The following is a 23388-nucleotide window of genomic DNA, read 5'->3' as shown; positions in this document are numbered from 1 at the left end:
TAAGCAACTGCCTTCGGCTCAGGTCATGATCCTGGAGTCCCGGGATCGAGTCCCGCATCGGGCTCCTTGCTCAGCGAGGAGTCTGCTTCTCCCTCTGACCTTCCCCCCCTCATGCTCTCTCTCTCTCTCATTCTCTCTCTCTCAAATAAATAAATAAAATCTTAAAAAAAAAACAAAAAACAACATCTACCTTTAAAAAAATAAAATAAAATACACAGACCTGACAGAATAGGAGATTTAGCAGGATGCGTGAGACAGGTAGAGAGAACACCTGTGATGAGAAGACGACTATCTGGGGCGCCTGGAGGGGGGCCAGTCGGTGGGGCGTCCGACTCTTGGTTTCAGCTCCGATCGTGATCTCACGGTCGTGGGATCGAGCCCTGCGTCTGGCTCTGTGCTCGGCGGGCAGTCTGCTGGAGATTCTCTCTCTCCCTCTCCCCTTCCCCCAACTCTCAAATAAATAAATAACTCTTTAAAAAAAAAAAGACCATTTAAAAGCCTGAATTTTATGATATGTGAATTGTATCAAAAGGAAAAAAAGAGCGTTCCAGTGCTTTAAATGATTTAAGTGCTGCAGACAGAAGCTCTGGATCATCAGCTCTGGAACCTTTCCCTACAGTCTCCTCTTCTGTTTCCATTCTCCCTCCCGTGCCCACAGAACATCATGTAATATTGCCGATGGACTCTGGCTTTCTCCGGTACCCCACTGGTCTCTGGGCATCTACAAGGGTAAATGTGGCTTTCTGAATCACTCTCCCACTGAGTCTTTTTTAGCGGGACAGGGAAATTTGACTCCATGAAGCTTTGGTGCACTGACAAGGTCTCTGAGACAAAAGAAAGGGAATGGCCATTCGTTAATTGCTAATAAGTGACTGGGTTCTGAATATCTGTTATCCTATTGATTGTCACGAATACTTACAAGGTCAAGATTCTTACTCCCCTACTCTAGATGAAAATACTGAGGCTCTGAGAGCAGATTCCATTCAGACAACAGGTGGATATTCACCCAGGATTTTATCTTCAGAGGGCACAGCTTAAAACCAGCTTTCTAAACTGAGCAAGGGAAAATTTACTAAAAACAACACCAAGTTCATAAAAAAGTGGCATTATTTGCTGATGCATTGAATGGAATTGCACTTCGAATAATCCCCTGTAGAACACTTGCCATTCTAGAAGACAGGATATTCATGGAGATGTGATTTTCTAATATTAAAAAAAAAAGAAGAAGGAAACACACAAAGACTATTTCCTCGCAACTAAAGACAACACCCAAACTACTCGTTGGGAAAACTAGGCTATTGCTACTTTGGCGGTGCCTGGACTTGCCAGAGCAAATGGGACAGATTTCCCCTTTAGATGGACTTGTCTCAGAGTCTCCTCTGCCGTCCCTTCCTCCTCCTGCCAACCAATCCAGGAGAAGCGAATTTTGGTTACGCTTGCCCCGGTGCAGAAAGAAGAGCTGCAGCATCTGCAGTTATCAGGCCTGGAGTTACCTTCTGCGGTGTTCCTGGACTCGAAATTTGCAAAATTAATCCTCTCTCAGTGCTTGCAGCCATTGATTGCTGCATGGCCAATGGTGTACGAGAAGAACTCGGGTTCGGAGAATTGCTCATGGGTACTATATCTTGATAGACTACCACACTTGGAGATCGACTGCCTGGGTTCGAATCCCAGCTCCACCTTTTCCTTGCTGTGTGACCTTAGCAAGTTACATAATCTCTCTGTGCCTGTTTCCTTATCTATATAAAATGCGGATGGGAACAGCTCCTTTCCCCTAGGGTTGTTGAGAGGGTTCAGTAATTTAGTACATGAAAAGCACTAAGAATAGCGCCTGGCACATAACATCTGTGCTCTCTCAGTTCCTGTTCAAGAAATCATTAAAAAATGAAAATGAATATGGCTGTTCACTAAATGACTTGAAGAAATTGCTTTCCTTATATTACTTTGTTAACTAATCTGTGCATGCTCACGTGAATTAGGAATTGGTCAAAATGAATTCGTATGACCCGATTTGCTTTGCATAAAATGCAATCAGTCAGCAACCCAGAAGGAAGTATCAACAAAGATCTAAACTTCCGCGGGAAAATGGGTAAAAATGGCCTCTCAGTGTTGATATTACCCAAAATGACCGCAGCTCTTCAGAAGATATACACATACTATACACATATACCATTGCCCTGGGCAGATGAAGCAGAAAGAAGAGAAACACGGCTTTTACTTCAGACCTGTAGGGAATGAAGCTCCAGACAGGATCATCGAAGGCCCCTGGCTGAACTCCAACAGAACGAAGACTGGCCCGTACCTCGGCTTTTCAAAGAGCCTCCCCCATCTCAGAGAAACCATTTAGCCCAGTATCTAGTGCATAACCATATTTCTCTTGGAAGGAACGAAGGCTGGCTTATATGTGTAGGCGTTACATATTTATTTGCAAGGACTTTAAAAATTTCCTCCACCCACGCTTCTCATGTCAAGGAGGAGGCCAAGTGGTGCTTTGGCATTCCCCAGTGGCACCTTCTCCAAGTCCAAGGACGTCTGGACCCTGCTGTGTCACGCTCCTGGGAAGGAATGAATCATCCAATAGTGACAGACGGTTTCCTCTGGAAACAGACCAAGCTTACCCAAATAGTTGTTGCTCTTGTGCATCTCGGTGATGTTGATTTTGGTGGCTCCTTGGGGAATCTCGACCACTCGGTGGTAGCCCAGGCTGGTGAGGGCGTGCTTGAACACGCCTGACACAACCTGACAGCCCGTGTTGTCGCCTCCGCACACCCCGCACTTGTCCACCACTTTGTCCGAGCCCAGGTAGTCGTCACAGCCAATGCTCTGCCGAGAGGTGGAAAACAAAAGACTTGGAACACATCGCAGGAGCATGGGGGCAGATGGGGAGAGGGGGCGATGGAAGATCTATCGGTGGGTCTTGCACTGACCTCCCTCCTGCCCCCATTCAGCTCCTGCAGGTGTCCAAGTGCATTCTTTCCTCACTTGACAGAGTCACAAAGCACCCACTCTGGGCCAGCAACTTCTTCACACGGTATGTATGAAATGTACACTCTAGGGGCAGGGGGCAGGCCACAAACAGCAAACAGGACAAGTAAATCAAACGGTATGCTTGGTGGTGGAGAAAGATAGGAGAAAAGTAACGTAGAGAGAAAGAACAGGGAGGGGCTGGGGACGGGCCACTTGTTTACACTGGCTGGACAGGGAATTTGTCCTGCAAATCCATCCCCCTGTTGGGTTCAGAGGCGAGATCATTTGGGATTTTTTTTTTTTTTAAGATTTTATTTATTTACTTGTGAGAGAGAGAGAGAGAGAGAGAGCATGGGCAGGGGGAGCGGCAGGGGGAGCGGCAGAAGGAGAAGTAGACTCCCCCCGGATGAGGGAGCTTGACGTGGTGCTCATTCCTGGGACTCTGGGATCACGACCTGAGCTGAAGGCAGACACTTAACTGACTGAGCCGCCCAGGTACGCCCCCCCTCCGATCTGGGATTTTTATATAAAGTTCTGTGGGACCATGATGAGTACTGCATCTAAAATTGGGGTTTGTCCCCAAGTCCTGCATTCTAAATGACAGACTGTATAAACATTTAACAAAGTACTCCCAGAAGAGGTACTCGCAGGCCCAATGTCTTAGGAAATTAAATCAAATTGGTTGAGATCTGGGTCTCCACTGGTCACTGGGGCTCTGAAGAGCCTGGAGCAGCAGGCTTTTGCTTGGCTCTCTCAAAGCATATTTCCCAGGGGAAGGGGGGAAGGGAGGCAATGGCCAGAAACATCAGCAAACCCCATGATCCGCATCTAAATAAATAACGGGGTGGTCCTTGTTCAGACAGGCTTATTGGCATTTAAAGGAACTCCACTGACCTTCCTGAATTTCCTCCAAAAAGGATTCTTCCCATTACTCATTCTAAGATCTTTTAGCTTTATCATGACCCTCCCTGTTCATGTTTTCTGTTGGGGCAATTTTATTTTGCATGACAAAAAATCAAACCTTGGAACAAAGCGCAAGATCATTCTCTTTATGCCATCCTTTCCCACTGCTGAAGCTGATTTCATAGGGCTCACAATCATGCTTCCTGAATCTAAAATTTGGACATGTGGTCTGAGCAAAGAATTCTGTCACATTTCTATGGGCCGATGGAAGGGAGCAGATGATAGCCTGGACAGTGAAGTACCGGGATGACAGGATTAGTTCACTGGGTTCTGGGGATCAGGAATGATACTTGAAATCAGAATGGGATTCTAAAACTTGAGACACATGTTTGCTGAAATCACAGGTTTGTGTTGGTTCTCGAATTCTAAGAGCAATCATCAGACCACATCTCAGAGGGCAAAGTGGTCAACGAACCATTCAAAATCCACTTTTGATTTTGTGAAATACCCCTGGGTCTGTTCATGCGGGCCCTACAGGTCAAATCCTATATGCAGAGTCAAATCAGAAGGTGTTCAGGCTTTCCGCTCCAACCTCACGCTTGACTGACAGCTTTCTGTAGGCACTGTACCTCTGCATTATTATTTCCATATTCCTGAGGGCACATTAGCCCATCAATAATAACTGGTCTCTCTTCACAAATAGCTTCTCTGTAAAACATTATTTTTGACAATAACAGAACATCATCTCAATATGTTCATCCACATCCAATTAATCTTTCAAAATGCCATGTTTGCTATGTATTTCTCCTCCCTCAAATATTTCTTGCCCCTGCCCCATGCACATTTTAGTGGAAAAATAAGGAAAATGTTTTCCATGCATGATTTCCGTCCCTGACCCCTTGGGTTTCTCCTTGGCTTTGAAAGAAAGCAAGACACAAACAAAACTCCACATTGCCAAAGCAAGATTCTCATCAAATTAAGGACATGCGTCTGACTGTCACCGATGGGGAAGATGGAGACAAGAGTGGGTCGGCACACTGTCCCTGCCCTGTCCAGCAAAATCTCACCCTCCTTCCTTTCCATTCCTGCTACCCCCTGGACTCAGTTTGTCCCAGACCGAGCTCATCCTCATGGGGCACTCCAGTAAAGGGAATGCTGTGCACAAGGCATGAAGTAGGAAAGAACACTTAGGGAGTAGGAAAACATGTTCGAGGAATGACACGGCTCAAGTGTAGGGTTGCTGGGAGGGATGAAGTCAGGCTGGAGAATTCAGTTGAAGTGTTGAAGAATCTTGGTTGCCAGGATGAAGAATGAGAATTTTATCTGATGGCATCAGCAATAACCATTGGATGTCTCAAGAAAGGGAGGGCCGTGCTCGGATTTGTTCTCCAGATGATAGTTTTGGCTGCTGTGGAGAGGGTCCCAGAGTGGGGAGAACAGACAGGCTAGTGAGTCTCTCTCTTCTAAACAGGGTGTCAGGGATAGTTCAAGGACAAAGGAGAGCTGTCGAAGACGAGGAGAGACATCCCACGAATCCTCAGCCCTCAGCCCAATCAGAATGGGATGATCACAAGGTTGGCCTCAGACAACCACAGCCAGGCTAAATGTCGTTTTATCTTGTGAAACAGATATTACATTAAAATGCTCTGCACAGTTCCACGAATGCCACCCCCATATGCCAGACTTCCGGAGTAGAGCGTGGCCGCTCTGGAGGAATCTAGATGTGGGGAGGGAGGGCTGTAGCAGTTTTTCCTGACTGACGTCCAAATGGCCTGGAGGTTGGCTTCAGCGAAGTGGGTGACCTGCCAAGTGCTGCCAAGAACTAAAGGTGACATCCTGTTTCCTCGGGGCTGGATGGTCACTTCCTTCTGGGGTCGGCACGGAAAACATCTCCACCACCATCCAGATCTTTCAGGGGACGATGCCCAGAAATGAATGGGGCCTGAATCCTGGCTTATACCTGAGGAAGCTGGTCAGTTGGTCTCTGATGGGCATGACTTAATAATGCTGGTCTGTATCTCCAAACTCAGAGGTGTCACCCAAGGGCCATCCGTGGGGACTTCAAGTGGGCGCTAGAGTCTGCTGGACCCGGGTTTTGTGCTGGCTCTGCCACTTAGGAGTGCTAATCTTTGGATGTGTTAATTACCCATCCTGAGCCTCTGGTTCTTTGTGGCTGGGGATGGTATGGTGTCTATCTCACAGCAGTGCTGGGAGGATCTAATGAGGTAAACATTGAAGGCATATAGCAAAATGCTTATAGAGGATGGCTTCTCAGAAAACATGGGGTTTTGTTAATTATTGCCTTCATATACTGGATTTCATTGGGAACCTATCCATTTTTAAGTAAATTCCATCATCACGTAACCACAGACCCACTCCTATTTCTAGAACACTCTCTAGTACTTCTCAGTCACAGATATTCTCTTCTTCATTTGGAGGAAGTCAGAAAAATCCAAAGAGCTAAGAAAGGGCCAATGTTCACCATAAGGGTAAGGCACATTGCGTGGCCCCTTCACCCTTCCTGTTCCAACAGCACCTCGTGAAAAGGGACAGGATGAACACTTGCTCCTCGATCTACATTTATTTCATTTTTTTTTTTTTTTTACCATGTACTGTGGTTCAAAAGAGATATTTCTTGCTGTTACAAAGGCAATTGGACAACTATCAGACATCCTTAGTATTCTTCCAGTGATTTCTGCAACATGTTGTAGGAAAATTTTACACGTTGCAAGCCATCACAAGAGAAATTGCTCAAGAATTGCCCTCAATTGTGTGCCAAAATTAACCTAAATGAAATTTCCTGAGGGAAATGAGCAATCTGCGTGACGTATCTGGTGGTGGATTTCACTGGGAGGAGGCCTCTGTACATCATGCCAGGGTAGGCCGGAGCTGGGCGTGCAGATAGTGGAGCTTCTGATTCCCTAATGGGAAACAGATGTTCCTGTGTGTGTTCACTAAACACACCAGATACGGCAACCTCAACTGGTTGGCTAGATGACACGGACAGGTAACACAACGTGCCTTAATAATCATGCTGTCACAACAGTGTGGGAGAATGTTATTATTAAAATGATTAGTATCTAACACCAATTTACTTTTATTTGCAGTAAGCTAATTCGTGGAAATACATATGGATGCCAAAACCTTTATTCATGACATTCTGTTGAAAGAAATCCTTTGCATAATGATAAATATCTCCCTCTTATTACTGTTAGGAATGTACATCAATACCACCTTCCTGGAAAGCCATTTAGTAATATAAGACCCTAATTCTTCTTCTAGGAATTTATGCTAAGGAAATAGTAAGAAATTAGGCCAATGATTTCTGTAGGAAGCAGCTCATCACATTTGTTATTATTAATTTAAAAAATCAGAAACATCCTAAGTGTCCAACATAGAAAAACAGTTAAACAATATATAGAAATTCTCTGGCAAATGCTGGATGGGTCTTCCCCCATTGTTATTCTTTTAAAACCTGCTAACACTTATGCCTACACGATTGACCCTCAATATAGTTCAGGAAATAGTTCCTGAGGCAACCCCTACTATGTGCCAACAAGGTGTAGGCAGGGAGACATGAGGGTAAAACAAACAGGATTCCTACTTATGGTCTAAATCAGTGGTTGGCAAATGACAGTCCACAGGCCAAATCTGGCCCACAACCTGTTTGCTGTAAATAAAGCTTTATTAGAACACAAACATGCCCATTTGTTTACTTATTGTCTAGGGCTGCTTTTGTGCTATAACAGCAGGGTTGAATTGTTGTGACAGAGATAGTATGGCCCACAGTGCCCAAGATATTTATGATCTGGCACTTTCTAGAAAAAATGCCAACCTCTGGACTAAACCGGAAGGTGGACATGATCCCATGATTCAGTATATCAAGGTGGAAGGGAGATGTGCAGAGCCCTGTGTGGTCAAGACTGAGGCTCAGGCTGATGCTTCCAGATTTACCCCTGATTGCCCTCACCTGTTTCCTATATGCCACCCACTTGACTTCTCCCATTCTGTCTCAACCCTAAAACAGAAGGCATAGAGTTGCCATCTTCTACCTCCTTAGTCTTCAAGTGCTTTTTTTTAAGCAGAAAAAAAACATACTTCTCAAACAAAACCTCATGCAGAAATGCAGAACTCCAACATGCAAAATGAGGCAGGGTTTGGAAGTTCAGCATCTCACCTTCCTACCTTCTCTCTCACGGCCATGGTTTCTCAACCATGGCTCTAGGGATATTTTGGGCCAGAGAGTTCCTGGGTGTGGGGGTTGTCTTCTGTATTGTAGGATGGCTGGTGGCAACCCTAGCTTCTGGATGCCAGTGGCATCCCTCCCCTCAGTGGGACAGATGAAAATGTATCTAGACATTTCCAAATGTCCCCGTAGTAACAGAATCACCTCCAACTGATTGAGAATCACCACTCTTGCATAATCCATAGCTCATGGGACACCAGAGAAGAGCATGATAGATCCCCCAGAAAGCATCAGAACAATGACAGTTCCACAGAAGCACCAAAACAGCACTCTGTCCATGTCAGAAGCTAATGAGCAAAGAATACTTAATTATCCAGCGAAAATAAAAACCCACTTCCACACTGCCATCAAACTAACAAGTAGCCTAGGGCTCTTCAAGCTTGCCATTTGGCTTAATTTCAGTGTGAGCGGGATTATGTACTGGAAAGAGCACAGTGACTAGTATACAGTAGGTACTTGTAAGTGTTTGTTGAATGAAAGAGCAGCTGGTTGAGGCATCAAGAGATCAAAGTTAGGGGCACCTGGGTGGCTCAGTCGTTAAGTGTCTGACTTCGGCTCAGGTCATGATCTCAGGGTCCTGGGATCCAGCCCCGCATCGGGCTCCCTGCTCCGCGGGAAGCCTGCTTCTCCCTCTCCCACTCCCCCTGCTTGTGTTCCCTCTTTCGCTGTGTCTCTCTCTGTCAAATAAATAAATAAAATCTTAAAAAAAAAGAGAGAGATCAAAGTTATAGGACCAATTTTCTCCCTCAACTGGATCATCTCTAAGGTGTCTTCTGGTGCTAAACTGTTTCTGAAAAAGAGAGGTACAGCCCCGATGTGAGGAATCCTGCCATGTCTAAAGTCAGAGGAATTTGCCGTATGTCGACAAAATTAAATTAGAAACAGGAATCCATGGGAAACAAACTGACACTGTCATTCATTTGAAGAGAAGAAACGGTCCATGGGATGAAAGGTATTTTGGCTTCCCTAATGAAGGCAATTGTGAAACTAGTGATCTGGTTTTAATCAAGCTTATGGTTGTCGCTTTTCAGTACCTCATCCTGTTTCACTAGAGAATAGCACCTTCACCAGTGACTTAACTAGAAGAAAATGTTGGCGCTCTCGTTGGATAAAATTGGGTGAGAATCAGCTGCAACGATGTTTACAAATCTGATGAAAGAAGCCCCGAGAGGGAAACATTTCACATGCTGCAAGAGAATTACCACCCTCCTTGCCATGAGGGTCATCTCTCCATGGAGAGTAGGGGTTCTCCAAACTGTAAAGTGCCGATGCTTCAGTTTCATGGTCTTCTTCCCAATGGATTAAAATGGGGGGGGGCATTAATGAATAATGACAATGACAACTGCTTTTATAATAAAAATAAGGTGTACATATTTTTGCATCCAGTAGTAGAAACCTCTGGACTTCCACTTTACTCTTTTTTTTTAAAGATTTTATTTATTTGTCAGAGAGAGAGAGAGCACAAGATCACAAGCAGGAGAGCAGCAGGCAGAGGGAGAATTAGGCTCCCTGCTGAGCAAGGAGCCCAACATGGGACTGGATCCCAGGACTCTGGGATCATGATGGGTCCTGGAATCATGACCCGAGCCGAAGACAGACACTTAACTGACTGAGCCACCCAGGCATCTCTCCCCCTTTCTTTTAAAATGTAAGGCTGTTGGGGTGCCTGGGTGGCTCAGTCGGTTAAGTGTCTGTCTTCGGCTCAGGTCATGATCCCAGGGTCCTGGGATTGAGCCCCGCATCAGGCTCCCTGCTCGGCGGGGAGCCTGCTTCTCCCTCTCCCACTCCCCCTGCTTGTATTCCCTCTCTCACTGTCTCTCTGTCAAGTAAATAAATAAAATCTTTAAAAAAAATAAAAAAATAAAATGTAAGGCTGTACGGTGAATTCTCTGTTTAAAAAGAATTCTGTTTAAAAATTTGGTCAGAACAGACACATGAAAAAATGCTCAACATCACCGGGCATCAGGGAAATACAAATCAAAATCACAGTGAGATACCACCTCACACCAGTCAGAATGGCTAAAATGAACAAGTCAGGAAACGACAGATGTTGGCGAGGATGCAGAGAAAGGGGAACCCTCCTACACTGTTGGTGGGAATGCAAGCTGGTGCAACCACTCTGGAAGACAGTATGGAGGTTCCTCAAAAAGTTGAAAATAGAGCTACCATATGATCCAGCAATTGCACTACTGGGTATTTACCCCAAAGATACAAATGTAGTAATCCAAAGGGGCACCTGTACCCCAATGTTTATAGCAGCAATGTCCACAATAGCCAAACTATGGAAAGAGCCCAGATGTCCATCGAAAGATGAATGGATAAAGAAGATGTGGTTCATATATACAATGGAATGTTACTCAGCCATCAAAAAAATGAAATCTTGCCATCTGCAATGATGTGGATGGAACTAGAGGGTATTATGCTAAGGGAAATAAGTCAATCAGAGAAAGACAATTGCCATATGATCTCTCTGATATGTGGAATTTAAGAAACAAAACAGAGGAGCATAGGGGAAGAGAGGAAAAAATAAAACAAGATGAAACCAGAGAGGGAGACAAACTATAAGAGACTCTTAATCATAGAAAACAAACTGAGGGTTGCTGGAGGGGAGGGAGGTGGGGGGATGGGGTAACTGGGTAATGGACATTAAGGAAGGCACGTGATGTAATGAGCACTGGTTATTATATAAGACTGATGAATCAATGACCTCTACCTCTGAAACCAATAATACATTATACATTAATTAGTTGATTTAAATTTTTAAAAATGGGAAAAAAAGAAAAATGATTCAAAAGAATCAAACTTCAAAATAATAAACTATATATATATATTTAGAAAAAAGTAAAATACTTGGTCAGATTGTATGGAAACTCTATAGGGCCGCAGGAGGGGCCCATACCATGCCGGGCAGGTCTGTCAGATACTGTGGCTTGGGTGGCCAAGGGGTCAGAACTAGGAAGTTTCCTGAAGAAAGGAACAGAGAGACACTGTCTACATTCTATAGGGTCAAGTTCTGGAAGGAAGTATTGGCAAAAGGCAATGGTGAGTTGGGTTGATGAATGTGCCCTAGGATGGAGGCTGCTTGCACCCTGGCCTCATTTCTATGGCCTCCTGGGCTCAGGCAGCCTGAGCCTGCAGGTGTGGGTCCAACCAGAAGGCCCTCAGAGGACTATGGGTGAATCCAGCACCAACCAGAAGGCAATGAGGGAGACTCTTGCTTGCATCCTTGTCATTTCCTTGACACAAAGCGTCTCTCCAAACGTGCCTGTTTGCATCTCTCTCCACAAGATGGCACCTAGAAGCCTTGGTAAAATGGTACTCACCTAAGCAACTAGTTTAGGGACAGGAAACAGTGGTTGAACATTTAAAGGATGATTGTTGAGAAATACCAGAAGGGTGGGCTCAGCAATTCAGGTTGATTGCATATTTACGGTTGTTAAGATAGGACTTTCTGCTTCTCAAAACGTTTTTGGGGAGCATATAAAAATGTGAGTGAACGAGTCAGGCCTTTTGTTTTCTGATTGCTCATGACAATGCTTAGAAATCTGCGTAAATGCATTAAACTTTGGGAATTAATGGGCTTTTGGATGTCACTGGGTGATCTCCAGGGATGGCTGAGAAGACTGGTTGGCTGGCTGGCTGGGTGGGGAGACGAAGAGGGAAAAGTTCGGGGGCTTGAGTCCCAAGGCTGTGGAGTTGGGAATAGCACACTGAAATGCTGTTTTGGGGAGATGCTGAGCAGACATAGATGTGGAGTGGAGATGGAGAGACTAGAGGTCGAGAAGCATAAAGACAGCTACATTTGGATGGGCACAGAGGGAAGGAGGCCTGGATGGAGAGAGGGAATTTGAACAGAGGGCAAAGGCACACTGACGATGTTACACTGAAGAAACAGCCAATGGACTGAAGAAGGATGCTCTATTGCAGGCAAAGTAGGGAAGATTTCTAGGTCTATGGCGTGGGAACCTGGAAGAACAGCAATGTTGCCTATTTCAGGTAGAAGCCTTACAGATGCTGTGGGGGCTGGGGGTGGTAGGTCAGGGGTGTGCAGGCCCGTGATGGAGTCATCTTAGAGCCGGGATCAAGGTGTAGATCTTGGTGATCATTAATTTGTTCATTGGATTTGGTCATATTAATTCTCTCTCTTTGGGTGGAACTTTCCTCTAACACCCTAAACATTTTCATTTTAGCTTTTTGGATGGAAATCCTTCCAAAGTATAGATTTTTTTCTCCTCTGTCTCAGTTTTTTTTTTTTTTAAATCAAGAATAATAAACATTATTTGATCTTTTCTCGACCCTTGTTACTCAAAGTGTGGTCCATGGACCAGCAAGCATAGGCATCATCTGAGTGCTTGTTAGAAATTCTGGCCCCCACCCCAGGCTTACTGAATTGAAATCTGTGTTTGAGCAGCACCCTTAGGTGATTCCTGTGCAATCTGGGATTCTTTGGCTTTTGGGGTCACTTTTTGTTTACTTCATGTTCTTTCTACTTTTCTCAAGTTGCACACCAACCCGTAAGTGGCAGCCAACTCTCCCATCCAGGCAAAACAAAGATAGGGCGGCACTACTACCCTTTTGGTTACAAACTGGAAAGAAAGAATGCCTTCGGAGAGCTCTTCCCTGGGAGATTTTTAAGGCGGGGGTGGGGGGTCGGGGTGGAGGTAAGACACATATTCACACACAGTCTCCTGAGAATCCCAGTGATGCACAGCAGGAGAGGCTCTGGGGCCCCCACCTCCATGCCTCACGGGTGAAGCACCAAGACCTGGGAGGGGAAGTGATTTCTCCGGGGTGGCAGAGAGAGGACTTCTTGCCGGGACTCCTTTTCATGACACTGCGATGCTCTCCGGAGACAGGGTTTTACTGTCTCTTCACCACAAATGGTGACTCTTCTTTCCTTCGTGCTTATTATGTCCCCATAACCATATGAGAATGCTTTTATCTACCAGCTACAAGAGCAACTCCTTTTAACAGACGGTCTTTGTGAAAATACTTGGATAAACGGTTGGGGTCAGCAGAAACCAAGGCAACAAGATATGATGGCCAAACTGAGATATGGCTAAATGGGAGGAGTCTGGTTTTGCTTCCAGGGCGAGAGAGAGAAGAAGGGGACAAAGCAGGAGAGAAGCCAAGAGATGGTGGAGGGCCAAGCAGGAGCCCTGAGTGGGTGGGAGGACCGTGGTTAACTGGCCTTGCACCTGAAGCTCACTTGCTGAGATGTAAACCTCGCTCTGTTCCTGGCCCTCCCACATCTTTCTTGAACTTCTACACCTGCGTTGGGCCTCTTTTCCTGCCTTTAGGATTCCTGGCCTAGACTCCTTGAAGCCCCCCCTTCTTTCCATTTCCAGCATCTGAAATTTCTCTTCTACACTCCCCCTGTCTCCGAAAGTCTTTTCCTCTAGACACATGCATGCCTAAGAGCATCCCTAAAGCCCTCTACACCTGCAGGTGACATCGTTTTTCTGAGTCTTAAACAGAGCCAGTAAGGTATAATTCTCAAATCCCTTGTGAGGATTAAATGAGAACAGGATTAAATCAGATGAAGACACCTAGTTCAGAACCGGCATAGAATAGGGGCTGGGATAATGTTGGTATGCTTTCCTCCTGGAGGGTGTGTCTGTCCGGCTTCAAGTGACCTGTCCCTGGCAGCGCAGGCATCCTCATTATTCTCACACAAGGCACACACACTTCTCTACTCGCAGAGGAGCCTGGTCTGTTCATACTGTCCACCGCAATCTTTCTTCTACTTACACACGATTCTCAGGTGGTGTTGGAAGCCAGGGTTTAACAGGCAAACTGCTGTGATCATTCGCATTTCCACGATGTTCTGGAACAATGGCGATCAAGATTTTCAGAGATTTTCTTATAAATTTATTACCTCTCTATTTTTTTAAAAAATGTGTTTCTTTTGTGAGTCTTTCCTGGCTTGTGTGGGAGACCAGCTATGAAAAACCTCAAGAATTGTAAAGGGGTTATGTTCATTTTAGAAACAGAGCAAGGGAGGCTATGGATGGAGCTTATAGCTTGGGCATACTGGAGCACAGTCTTAGAGGATTTGTGGGTGGAAAGCAGAGGCAAGCAGGGACGCAAGCAGTTTGCAGGGATCCAGGCGGTAGGAAGACCCATGTCTATAAGGGACAGCTATCACGGAGAGAGCACTCACCCTGTACTAGTTATCTTCTATATGTTAGCCTGTTTAATGATCTTGACCCTCACTATTTTATCGGAGCTCAGAGAAGGTAAGTAAGGTCACACAGAGGTGTGATAGAGGGTTCAAACAAAAGGCTTTCTGGCTTTAAAGCCCAGGTTCTCTCTCCTCTGCTGGTTGCATAGTCCCCTAGTCCAGTGGAAACCCTTGTTTGTGAGAACAGGGCCTGTGGCCATGGGTCACATATACCAACCGCCAGAATGACCAAGAAATCAAATAGGAATAATTCCTTCTCATTGCTCATATCTCTGGGGGCTGCTCTCTGGCTTTCCCCAAGACCCTTCCACGTGGGCTCCACCTATATATAGTCTGTTGCCTCTTCTTTCACGAGGACTAACAATTGAGTCGGCATCTCCTAGAGCTTCTCTTTATTCTCCTGCTCTCCCATGTTGTCTCTTCCCATTCATTCAGTGCGCATTCACCCAAGGGAGGTAACATCTATAACCCTACCCTTTTTTTCATAGCAAATTCCTAGGTCCAAAATTATTCACCAGAATAGTAACTGTCTTTCTCATTTGTCTTCCTGGGAATGGAAACTGCTGGTTTATCAGGCTGGGAAATATTTATGACTTGAGGAAAAGCATCCTGTTCCATGGGAGATAAGATTACCCCATCCAAGAGCTTGCTCTTTGGTGTTAGAATGACCAAGAAATCCAATCAGGATAATTTCTTCTGATTCTCTCTTCTAACCATCGATGCATCCAATAGAAATATTCATTTCATTAATAAATAAAGACACTGTGTGTTCCATGCATGCTCAGAAGGAAGAAGTTGGGCTGAAATATTTAAACATGAAGGCTCCTTCACGCTTCTTTTGAAGGATAGCTAAGAACAGGGTTCTCTGTCAAACTCAATGTGTTCCATAACAATAATTCAGGTGGCAGCCAGATGAATAATTCTCATGCTTGCAGAGAATTTCCCGACTCTTGCAACTTTAAAGCAGAAGGTAGGGCAGTGGCACGTAAGACACATGGCTTCCAAGTGATCACATTAACAATATGCACTTGTGTACACAAATATTTAGGACATCCAAACCGGTTGCATAAATACTGCTCCTTCACCTTCTTTGGTGGAACCTTGAAATTCTCAATTTTCACCAGTCCCTTCTTTAAACAGATCATATTTATGAGCTTTTAAATCATGCCCCCCAGATGTGTCAGCATAAGAAAGGCTAATGCTGTGGTTTCAGGTAATCTATCCTGCATGTGGCTGGGAAATTTATCTTTCCAAGATACTGCTGTCATCATGTCATTCTTCGGGCTCAAAAGGCTTCCTGATGTCAGCTGTCACTTAAACAAGCTGATTATTTCTCCCAGGCATTATGCCTATATTCGAGTCCCTGATTCCAAGTGGAAAGGAGCGCCTGGGGCTGTAGCAGCTCAAGAAAAAGCTCTACCCCAGGTGTGGAAAACCGAGTGAAGTAGGAATTTTGAAAAGAATCTAGCCTCCTTACCCTTCGACAACAAAGGTACTTTATTAAAATGACAGTACATGCTAATTAGGAACACTAACTATTAATGATATATTCTAATTTATTGGGTTGGTTTGGCGATGTCAAAGGCAGATGAAGTTTGCAAAAAGCATCTGACACATGGAAGGCACCCAATACATATTATGTTTTATTTAAAGTCAAGTTAAAGATAACATAGAGGGCACATTCAAAGAAATACAAACAAATGATACTCATTCCTAGCTTAAACAATAGCTGCCTTGGAATGTTATTTAGTGAGAGAATGGCCTGCGTGTACTTTAAAGAATGTGGAATGGCAGCAAATACGGAAGTAAAAAGAAAACGTTTCTTTGGCAGAGTAGAATAAACCCTAGTTAAAAGAAAGCCAGAGCCAAAGTCAAAAAGTCAAAAATTCTCTTTCAACAATGGATGGACTCCCTGGGCCCCACGAAAATGTTGTGCTCTCATTACTCAGAGAGGTCTATAGAAGTTCTTATGAACATCCCAAGAAAAGTAATAGAAAGGATCTCCTCGGGTGAAAATATTTACTGCCATTTTAACAGAGGAGGGAAGAGGGAAGTTCGGTGACTCACCCAAGGTCACACACCGAGGCATCAGGATGCTAACCCATGTCTAAAGAGCTCAAGAACCCAGAAGCAGGGTGATAAGATGCAGGCCAAACAGGTGAGGTGAACATGGTGATGAGACAGGGACTCTGGTGGTGGATAGCACATGCTGACAGGGGAGGAGCAGGGCCTGCAAGAGGAGGGGGCCAGAACTGCTCTGGAAGTGGGTGAACACAAGGGCCACAAAAGCAAATGTCCACTGACTGAGGACATGCAGCCTGGGGTTGACAGGTGGTGGCTATAAAGGTGACTTCTGAGTGCCTGCTCTTCCCTGACATTTCATGGAAAGGAGTCACCTTAATATCATCATGGACTTCCCCTTCACACTCATGGGACAGCTCCGATTTCCCAGAAGCTTTGAGTCTTCTCTTCTCCATTGTCGCCACGGGCTGCTGGAAGCCCTGACACTAAAAAGTCTCCCAACCACTTTCTCCTGTTGTAACAAAAGGATTTGATGGAGACTTTCTCTCCAGTGCAGACCTAAGGGTCTGGGACATGAAATCCTTTGGGCAACTTCTGTTTCCTATGAAGATCTCTCAGCCTCAGGCCTCCAGAATGTTGTCCTTTAACGAGCAGAAAGGGAACCATGAGCTGACAGGTCAGGGTTTCCCCCAAGACCACCTTTCCTTTGGGTTTATTTGGGTCATCCTAGTGATCCTGGGGATTTTCAATCCCTTTTGAAATCTAAGCTCACCCTTTTTGTGACTGTATCCTACATATATTTGAGGGCTGCAAAGAAATCACTGTATAATTTCAATTTCTTCAACTTGTGTTTTTAAATGATGATAGGAAACAGTCTACTCCCTTTAAAATAAATAAATTTCTGGAAATCTTGAGCACAAGAAGGCTACAAACCCATAGCTTAATAGGCGTTGCTGCAGAACATGGATTTTTAGTTGTTAATGACTCCTATGGGTTTTGTGAGTTAGCCAAGGCATGAACCCTGAGATAAGGAGTGAATTGGACTGCTAGAGAAAGTGTCTACTTGAACACTGGAAAATTCTTGCCTCAAGTAAGTTGGTAATGGTGACATGGTTGACACAAAGCTATTGAGATAGTAACTAGCAAAATGATTTATTTGCTCCTTAGGATGGCCAGAAAACCATGTCGTTGACAGAGCTGAGGATGTTTGTCTTCCTCTCTTCTGTGGCTCAAAGTCGTCAACAAATTGAGCCAGGTTTTTTAATAGAAGCTAAAATGCCAGGGAACAGAATACATGCAAGGGTGGCATAGGGCATTGATCTAGCTGGCCATGAAAATCAAGTTTGGGTTTCCTTATAAATTCGGACCTTACAGGTACCAAGGCATGTCAGCCATAACCATTCACTCTCCTTGCTGTAGAAGACCACAGTTCTTTATTTTATACAGAGATTACTCAAATGGATTTGAAATAAAGGTCATATCCTTTTCAGAAAATACAACTTTGAAATTTCATTTCATAACAGATTTTTGTAATATAGAGAAGAAAAAATGGCCCAACCAATAAGATGAGGAGGAAGCTTATCATAGTAAAATCAGGCTTCTTAGCAAGTATTTCCACTAAACACAGCATGCTGGAACCACAGAATCTTGGGAGTAGAAAAAATCATAGAAGGCATGTGGTCTAACCAAGGTCGGAGGAAGTGCCTTGGGGGTCAAGTTCCATACCGGAATCAGCCTAGGAACTGCTGTTCCCTGCCAAGACCCTGGACAGGTCACAGGACTAATTTAACTTATAAAATGTGTCTGCTAGATGAGACAGATCAGTAATTTTAAAACTACTTTAAGGTTTTAATGTTTTCATAATCTTTAAATCATGTTTTTAAAATAGGAAGAGCTTGAGAAATACCATCCTCAACTGCTGTATACACCTAATACACTGGATGCTACAGTATTAACTTATTTTTATGCAGCCCTCAGGACAAACTGCTCCCATTTTTATTGTAATCAAAGAGATTACCTGTCTAGAATTTGCAATTTATTGTCTGCATTAATCAAGAACTCAAGAGTTGTAAACTGAAACAAAATTCAGAAATGGATTGGGGGGGGTGCCTGGTGGCTCAGTCAGTCTGCCTTTGGCTCAGGTCATGACCTCAGGGTCCTGAAAGAAAGTGGTGGTGGAAAAGGGGAGAGACCCAGCTAGGTTCCAATCTTGCCCTCCTCTGGACTGCGTGCATGTTACCTTGGGTAAGTCACTCTCCTTCTTTGAAAGTCAGTTTCTTTATTTGCAAAACTCAGCAATTAGACTTGAGGGTCCCTTGAAGAACGATTTACCTCACCCCTACCCTCCAAACTCCACCCTACCATTCCCAGACCCCCCCGCCCCCCTCGACACACACACCCTCCCCTACTTTGGCATTCTATGATGTGATGCTAAAAGGTAAGATGACACTTAAGGAATATGACATCACAACCGTCCTACAAGACAAGGTTGATGAGGATGCTCATCTTTTCTTCTTAGGCAAAGGGAAAAGTAGGGTAAACCTACTTTTTTTTTCAACATTACTGACGTTTCTCAGTCTCTGGCTCTTTGTATCTGTAAGTACATGGAAGATTACAGTCCCCCCCTCTGGAGTTAAGCCTGACCACGTGACTAGTTCTGGCCGATGGGATGTGAGTGGGCATGGCACCTAGCATTTCATTGCCGGTGCTCAAACTCTCCACCCTGTTTTCCTCTGCCAGAGCGAGTCTTGGGGACTTGGGTGAGACGGCAGCTGCCGAGGGTGGTGGCGCCACTGCCAACAGAACCCCTTCTGGCTCTGTAAGTACTACAGTGAAAAAGAAATCTCTGTGTGGAACCACTGAGATTTTGTTATTGTCGGGCAAGTATAACACAGACTAATCTGATTGATACGGAACTTCCAGTTACATTCTTAAACCTACCACCAAAACATGTAGAATTTCCTGCTAGGTCACAAAGTCTAGATCATGCTAATTTCTAATGTCGATACAGTCAAACAATGTTCTGAATTCTTTCTTTGTAATGCCGGGGAAAAAGCGTACTATTACACTGATATATCTTAAAGGAAAAGTACTGTGACTATGAGAATAATAGAGTTTTAAATTGAGTGGCTGGAATTGCTTAAAAAGACTTTTCTCTTCATTGTATAGAAAAGACAAACTGCTAATAAATACAGACTGCTACTTGCCAATCCCATATGCAGCTCATTATTTTCATGTATAGTGTTAGTTTTCAAGGGTTCAGAAACTACCTCTCACTCAGGGCTTCTGGGTTATGAGACATAGTTTGGAAAGCCCCATGGAAGACCCTGTGGGGCATCTAAAGGACATTTTATCACAACTTTCATGTATCAAACAAAGCCAGAGTGAAACAGAGGCCCACACGTATCTAAATGGCCTTCAATCTTCTGAAAATACAGCCATGGCCTGTAAAAGAGTAACCATGGCCTGTAAAACGTGGAATGAACATGCGGGATCACTGACAATCCTGACCTTCACCACAGCCCCAAACTTGATGTTGCATCTACTTTTGGCTGTTATCCTTTCACTACCAAATATCCCACCAATTTTCTTTTTTTAAAGATTTTATTTATTTATTTATTTGAGGGAGAGAGAGAGAGAAACGGCATGAGAGGGGGAGGGTCAGAGGGAGAAACAGACTCCCTGTCGAGCAGGGAGCCCGATGCCGGACTCGATCCCGGGACTCCAGGATCATGACCTGAGCCGAAGGCAGTCGCTTAACCAACTGAGCCACCCAGGCGCCCTTCCCACCAATTTTCACACAATCATGTCTCCTTAACCTTTGGCCATGGACTTTCACCCACACCAGGTTATAGACATTTTCTCCCTCCAAGATACTCATGACTTTATTTTCCCTGTAACAAATGGGGTCTTATTCGTTTGCAAGAACATTGCTCATGCCTCGCCTTTTGAATTATTCTCTGCCTCTGCATTGCATGACAGCGGCCACCTTGGCCCTCTACGTTCTCCTTCCTTCCTTTCCTTGTCTCCTAACTGTGGGCTTCCAAAGCTCAGTTCTTGGCTGTACTTTCTCAGTGTATACAGCTCAAGATGTTTTCTGAAAGCCAAACATTTTAAGAATTTGTTAGTAAAGGTGTTTTAGTTTTCATCTAAAATCTCAAATGCAGGTGTTTTTTTTTTTTTTAAAGATTTTATTTATTTATTTGAGAGAGAGAGAGAGTGAGAGAGAGCATGAGAGGGGAGAGGGTCAGAGGGAGAAGCAGACTCCCCACTGAGCGGGGAGCCCGATGTGGGACTCGATCCTGGGACTCCAGGATCACGACCTGAGCTGAAGGCAGTTGCTTAACCAACTGAGCCACCCAGGCGCCCCTCAAATGCAGGTGTTTTTGAAAGTAAATGAGAAACTGAAGATCTGTAAACAATGGTTAGAAAGAGTTAATCGGGGGCATCTGGGTGGCTCTGTTGGTTAAGTGTCTGCCTTCGGCTCAGGTCATGATCTCAGGGTCCTGGGATCGAGTCCCACGTCTCAGCGGGGAGTCGGCTTCTCACTCTTCCTCTGCCCCTCCCCCTGGCTTGTGCGTGCTCTCTCTTTCTCTCTAATAAATAAATAAAAATCTTTAAAAAAAAAAGTTAGAGTTAAAATAGCAGTAACTGCATTGACTCCCTTCTACCTCTTAGTGGTGGGTGCTCTTCCAAGAGAACCATTTACCCTCAGAGCTTTCTATTTATTCTGTTGCCGTTGGTAAACTCATCCAGTTGTTCCTCTTCTCACCTGAACTCTTAATTCAAAAGATAGCTATCTTAAGGAGACCTTTAGGTGTTGGTGTTTTCCAGCTAAAGTCCCCGGGTTATATTTGAAAAGCATTCTGTTAATTATTGTCTTTTCTCTTTTTTACTCATCCTCCAGGAAACTCAGAAAAGATACTAAGGGAGGAATGCCTTCATTTCTCAAGGAACGAAACATAAATCTGGAAAGCTGTTTTGAGGGAGAGACTTGCTGTCATTCAGAGCTCTTCTCTTAGGAAGCTGCTTACAGGTGAGAAATCCCCTGAATAGAAGGGAGAGCTGGGCCAGCGATCAAGCCTGCAGGTGTCTCCCCGACAGGTCATCCTTTGCTCAGTGATGTCATGGGAGTCTCAGAGAGCTGGGAGCTCCTGATTCGGGGGGGGGGGGGGCAGCTGGGGTTGGGGGATGGAAGGCACAGCTGCCCGACCACTAGCAAGAGCTAAGCAAAGACAAATTTCTCGGTGCTGGGCTCCATGACAAAGAGCCAAGAAAAAGCCAAGGATTCAGGGAATCCTTGTAGCAGAAGCTGTGGGAGCTTCAGTCCAGTGACGGGAAGAAGAAATAACTGGAATGAAATGAAATGGAGGAGGAGTAGGAACTGACATTTGTTAGCACCTCTGGATTTTATTTATCTGTATTTCATTTAATCTTAAAAATACTAACCATGAGACAGCTATTATTTGTTTCCCATTTTACTTCAGTGGAAGAACTGAGGTTCAGAAAAGTTAAGCCATTTGGTGAAGGTCACATGACAGACCCGGAAGAAACCCTGGTCTGTGTGCAAAGCCCACATGTCTTCCTTCCATACTACCCAGATAATGGAAGGTGATGAGCGGGAGCCTCAGGGCAGACAGACCTCACTGAGATCTGAGTTCTGACCCTGCCATTGCCCAGCTGGGTGATCTTAGGCAAATTCCTTAAGCTGGTGAAGGCTCAGTTGCCTTATCTATGAAATGGGCATATAGTAGCACCTACCCCAGAGTCTTTTAAGAGTCAAATGAGGTCATACGTGAAAACGCATACACTTAAGTGCCACATAGTAAAGCACCTAATAAACATTAACTCCATTAATAATTATGATTGTGATTATTTTCAGTATCACCTCCACCACCATGCTCCTGCTCCAAATCACACTGCTTGGAAAGAATCAGGAGTTTATTTCTCTGATAACTGGCGATCTCTATAGAGTATGTTTTTTATTCTCAAGCATTTGGTAACCAGAAGATCATGTGTTCCAACCAATCCATGATGTGTTTCCTTTAGAAAAAGGTAGATATAAAAGAAAATAGATAAGCCTTTCAGCCTTCTAGCAAAGTCACGATTGTAAATTGGTCCATTTTTGCATTCTCAGAAAACCAAGCTGCTATCGTCAGACCATCTTCTCACATGATTACTTTTCCCAGATAGTTTTTCATTTTCCAGGGTGCCTCAAATAAAGCGCATGTGTGTATGTGCGCGTGTGCGCGCGCGTGTGTGTGTGTTCCCACCCTATAAATCTCCTGCTTGGCAGAGAGTGTTGATGGTTTCTGTGAAAGGGTCTTTGTGTCCCTTTTTGTCTAAGAAGCTTTTTCATTAGAAGCCTGGAAGTCAAGGTAAGTGCCACAGGGATTCGAGGATCTCTTGGCTTTTCTCTCATGTCCAAATTATCTCCTGGAAAAATAAAGTCCTACATTCTCTGCACTCAATTAATAGAAGTGACAGCTGTGAGAGCTTTAAATCTGGCCTTAATTAATGGGCACGGCACAAATGTGACCAAAGCATATTTGCAGAGAAAGAGGCTTTAAATAGCATCAAATGTTTGTGAGCACGAGGCCATGCGATGGCAGGAAATCTCTGACCATCTTAATGGGATCAGGCTTTTGTGTGCAAACAACAGTGAGCAAACCACAGCCCAGCTGACAGCCATTCAAATGGCGTTCTAATTTGTGGTGGTGTGTAAAAGCTCTTAAATCACCACTCATCAAAATGGAGGAACATGAACTATGGCGTGACATAACTAATACAACTGGGTGTCCAAAGGAGTGGCCCCCATGTCGGTGTTTGTACAGTTTACCCAGAGTGGTCTTCCCCTTCAACTTGCTGCTACCATGGCCATACAGGAGCATCGGATCCTTCAAGAAAGTCTGCCCTTCACCTCTGAGGCTAGTTTTTTCCCACTCAAGTCTGACCAATCTTTCTTCAACTTGTTCTTCCCATCCCCTCAGTCCCCAAGTCACTGTTCTTCTCTGCTCACATTTACCATGTGAATTATTCCCCAGGGGAGTCTCCTTCTCTCAAATCA

General features: G+C 44.5%; 1 protein-coding gene across 1 annotated transcript in view; it reads right to left on the bottom strand.

Moving 5' to 3' along the window:
- The window catches only part of THSD4 (thrombospondin type 1 domain containing 4), a 574978-nt gene that overhangs the window by 113652 nt on the left and 437938 nt on the right, over positions 1-23388 (bottom strand). The window contains exon 9 of the mRNA XM_034994843.1: positions 2619-2823. Coding sequence (XP_034850734.1) covers positions 2619-2823 — 205 coding nt within the window. The remainder of the gene's footprint in view (positions 1-2618; positions 2824-23388) is intronic.

This window comes from Mirounga leonina, unplaced genomic scaffold (assembly GCF_011800145.1).
Source record: "Mirounga leonina isolate KUSES-001 unplaced genomic scaffold, KU_Mleo_1.0 Mir_91, whole genome shotgun sequence".
Lineage (NCBI taxonomy): Eukaryota > Metazoa > Chordata > Mammalia > Carnivora > Phocidae > Mirounga > Mirounga leonina.
This window is presented reverse-complemented; position numbering and strand designations above follow the sequence as displayed.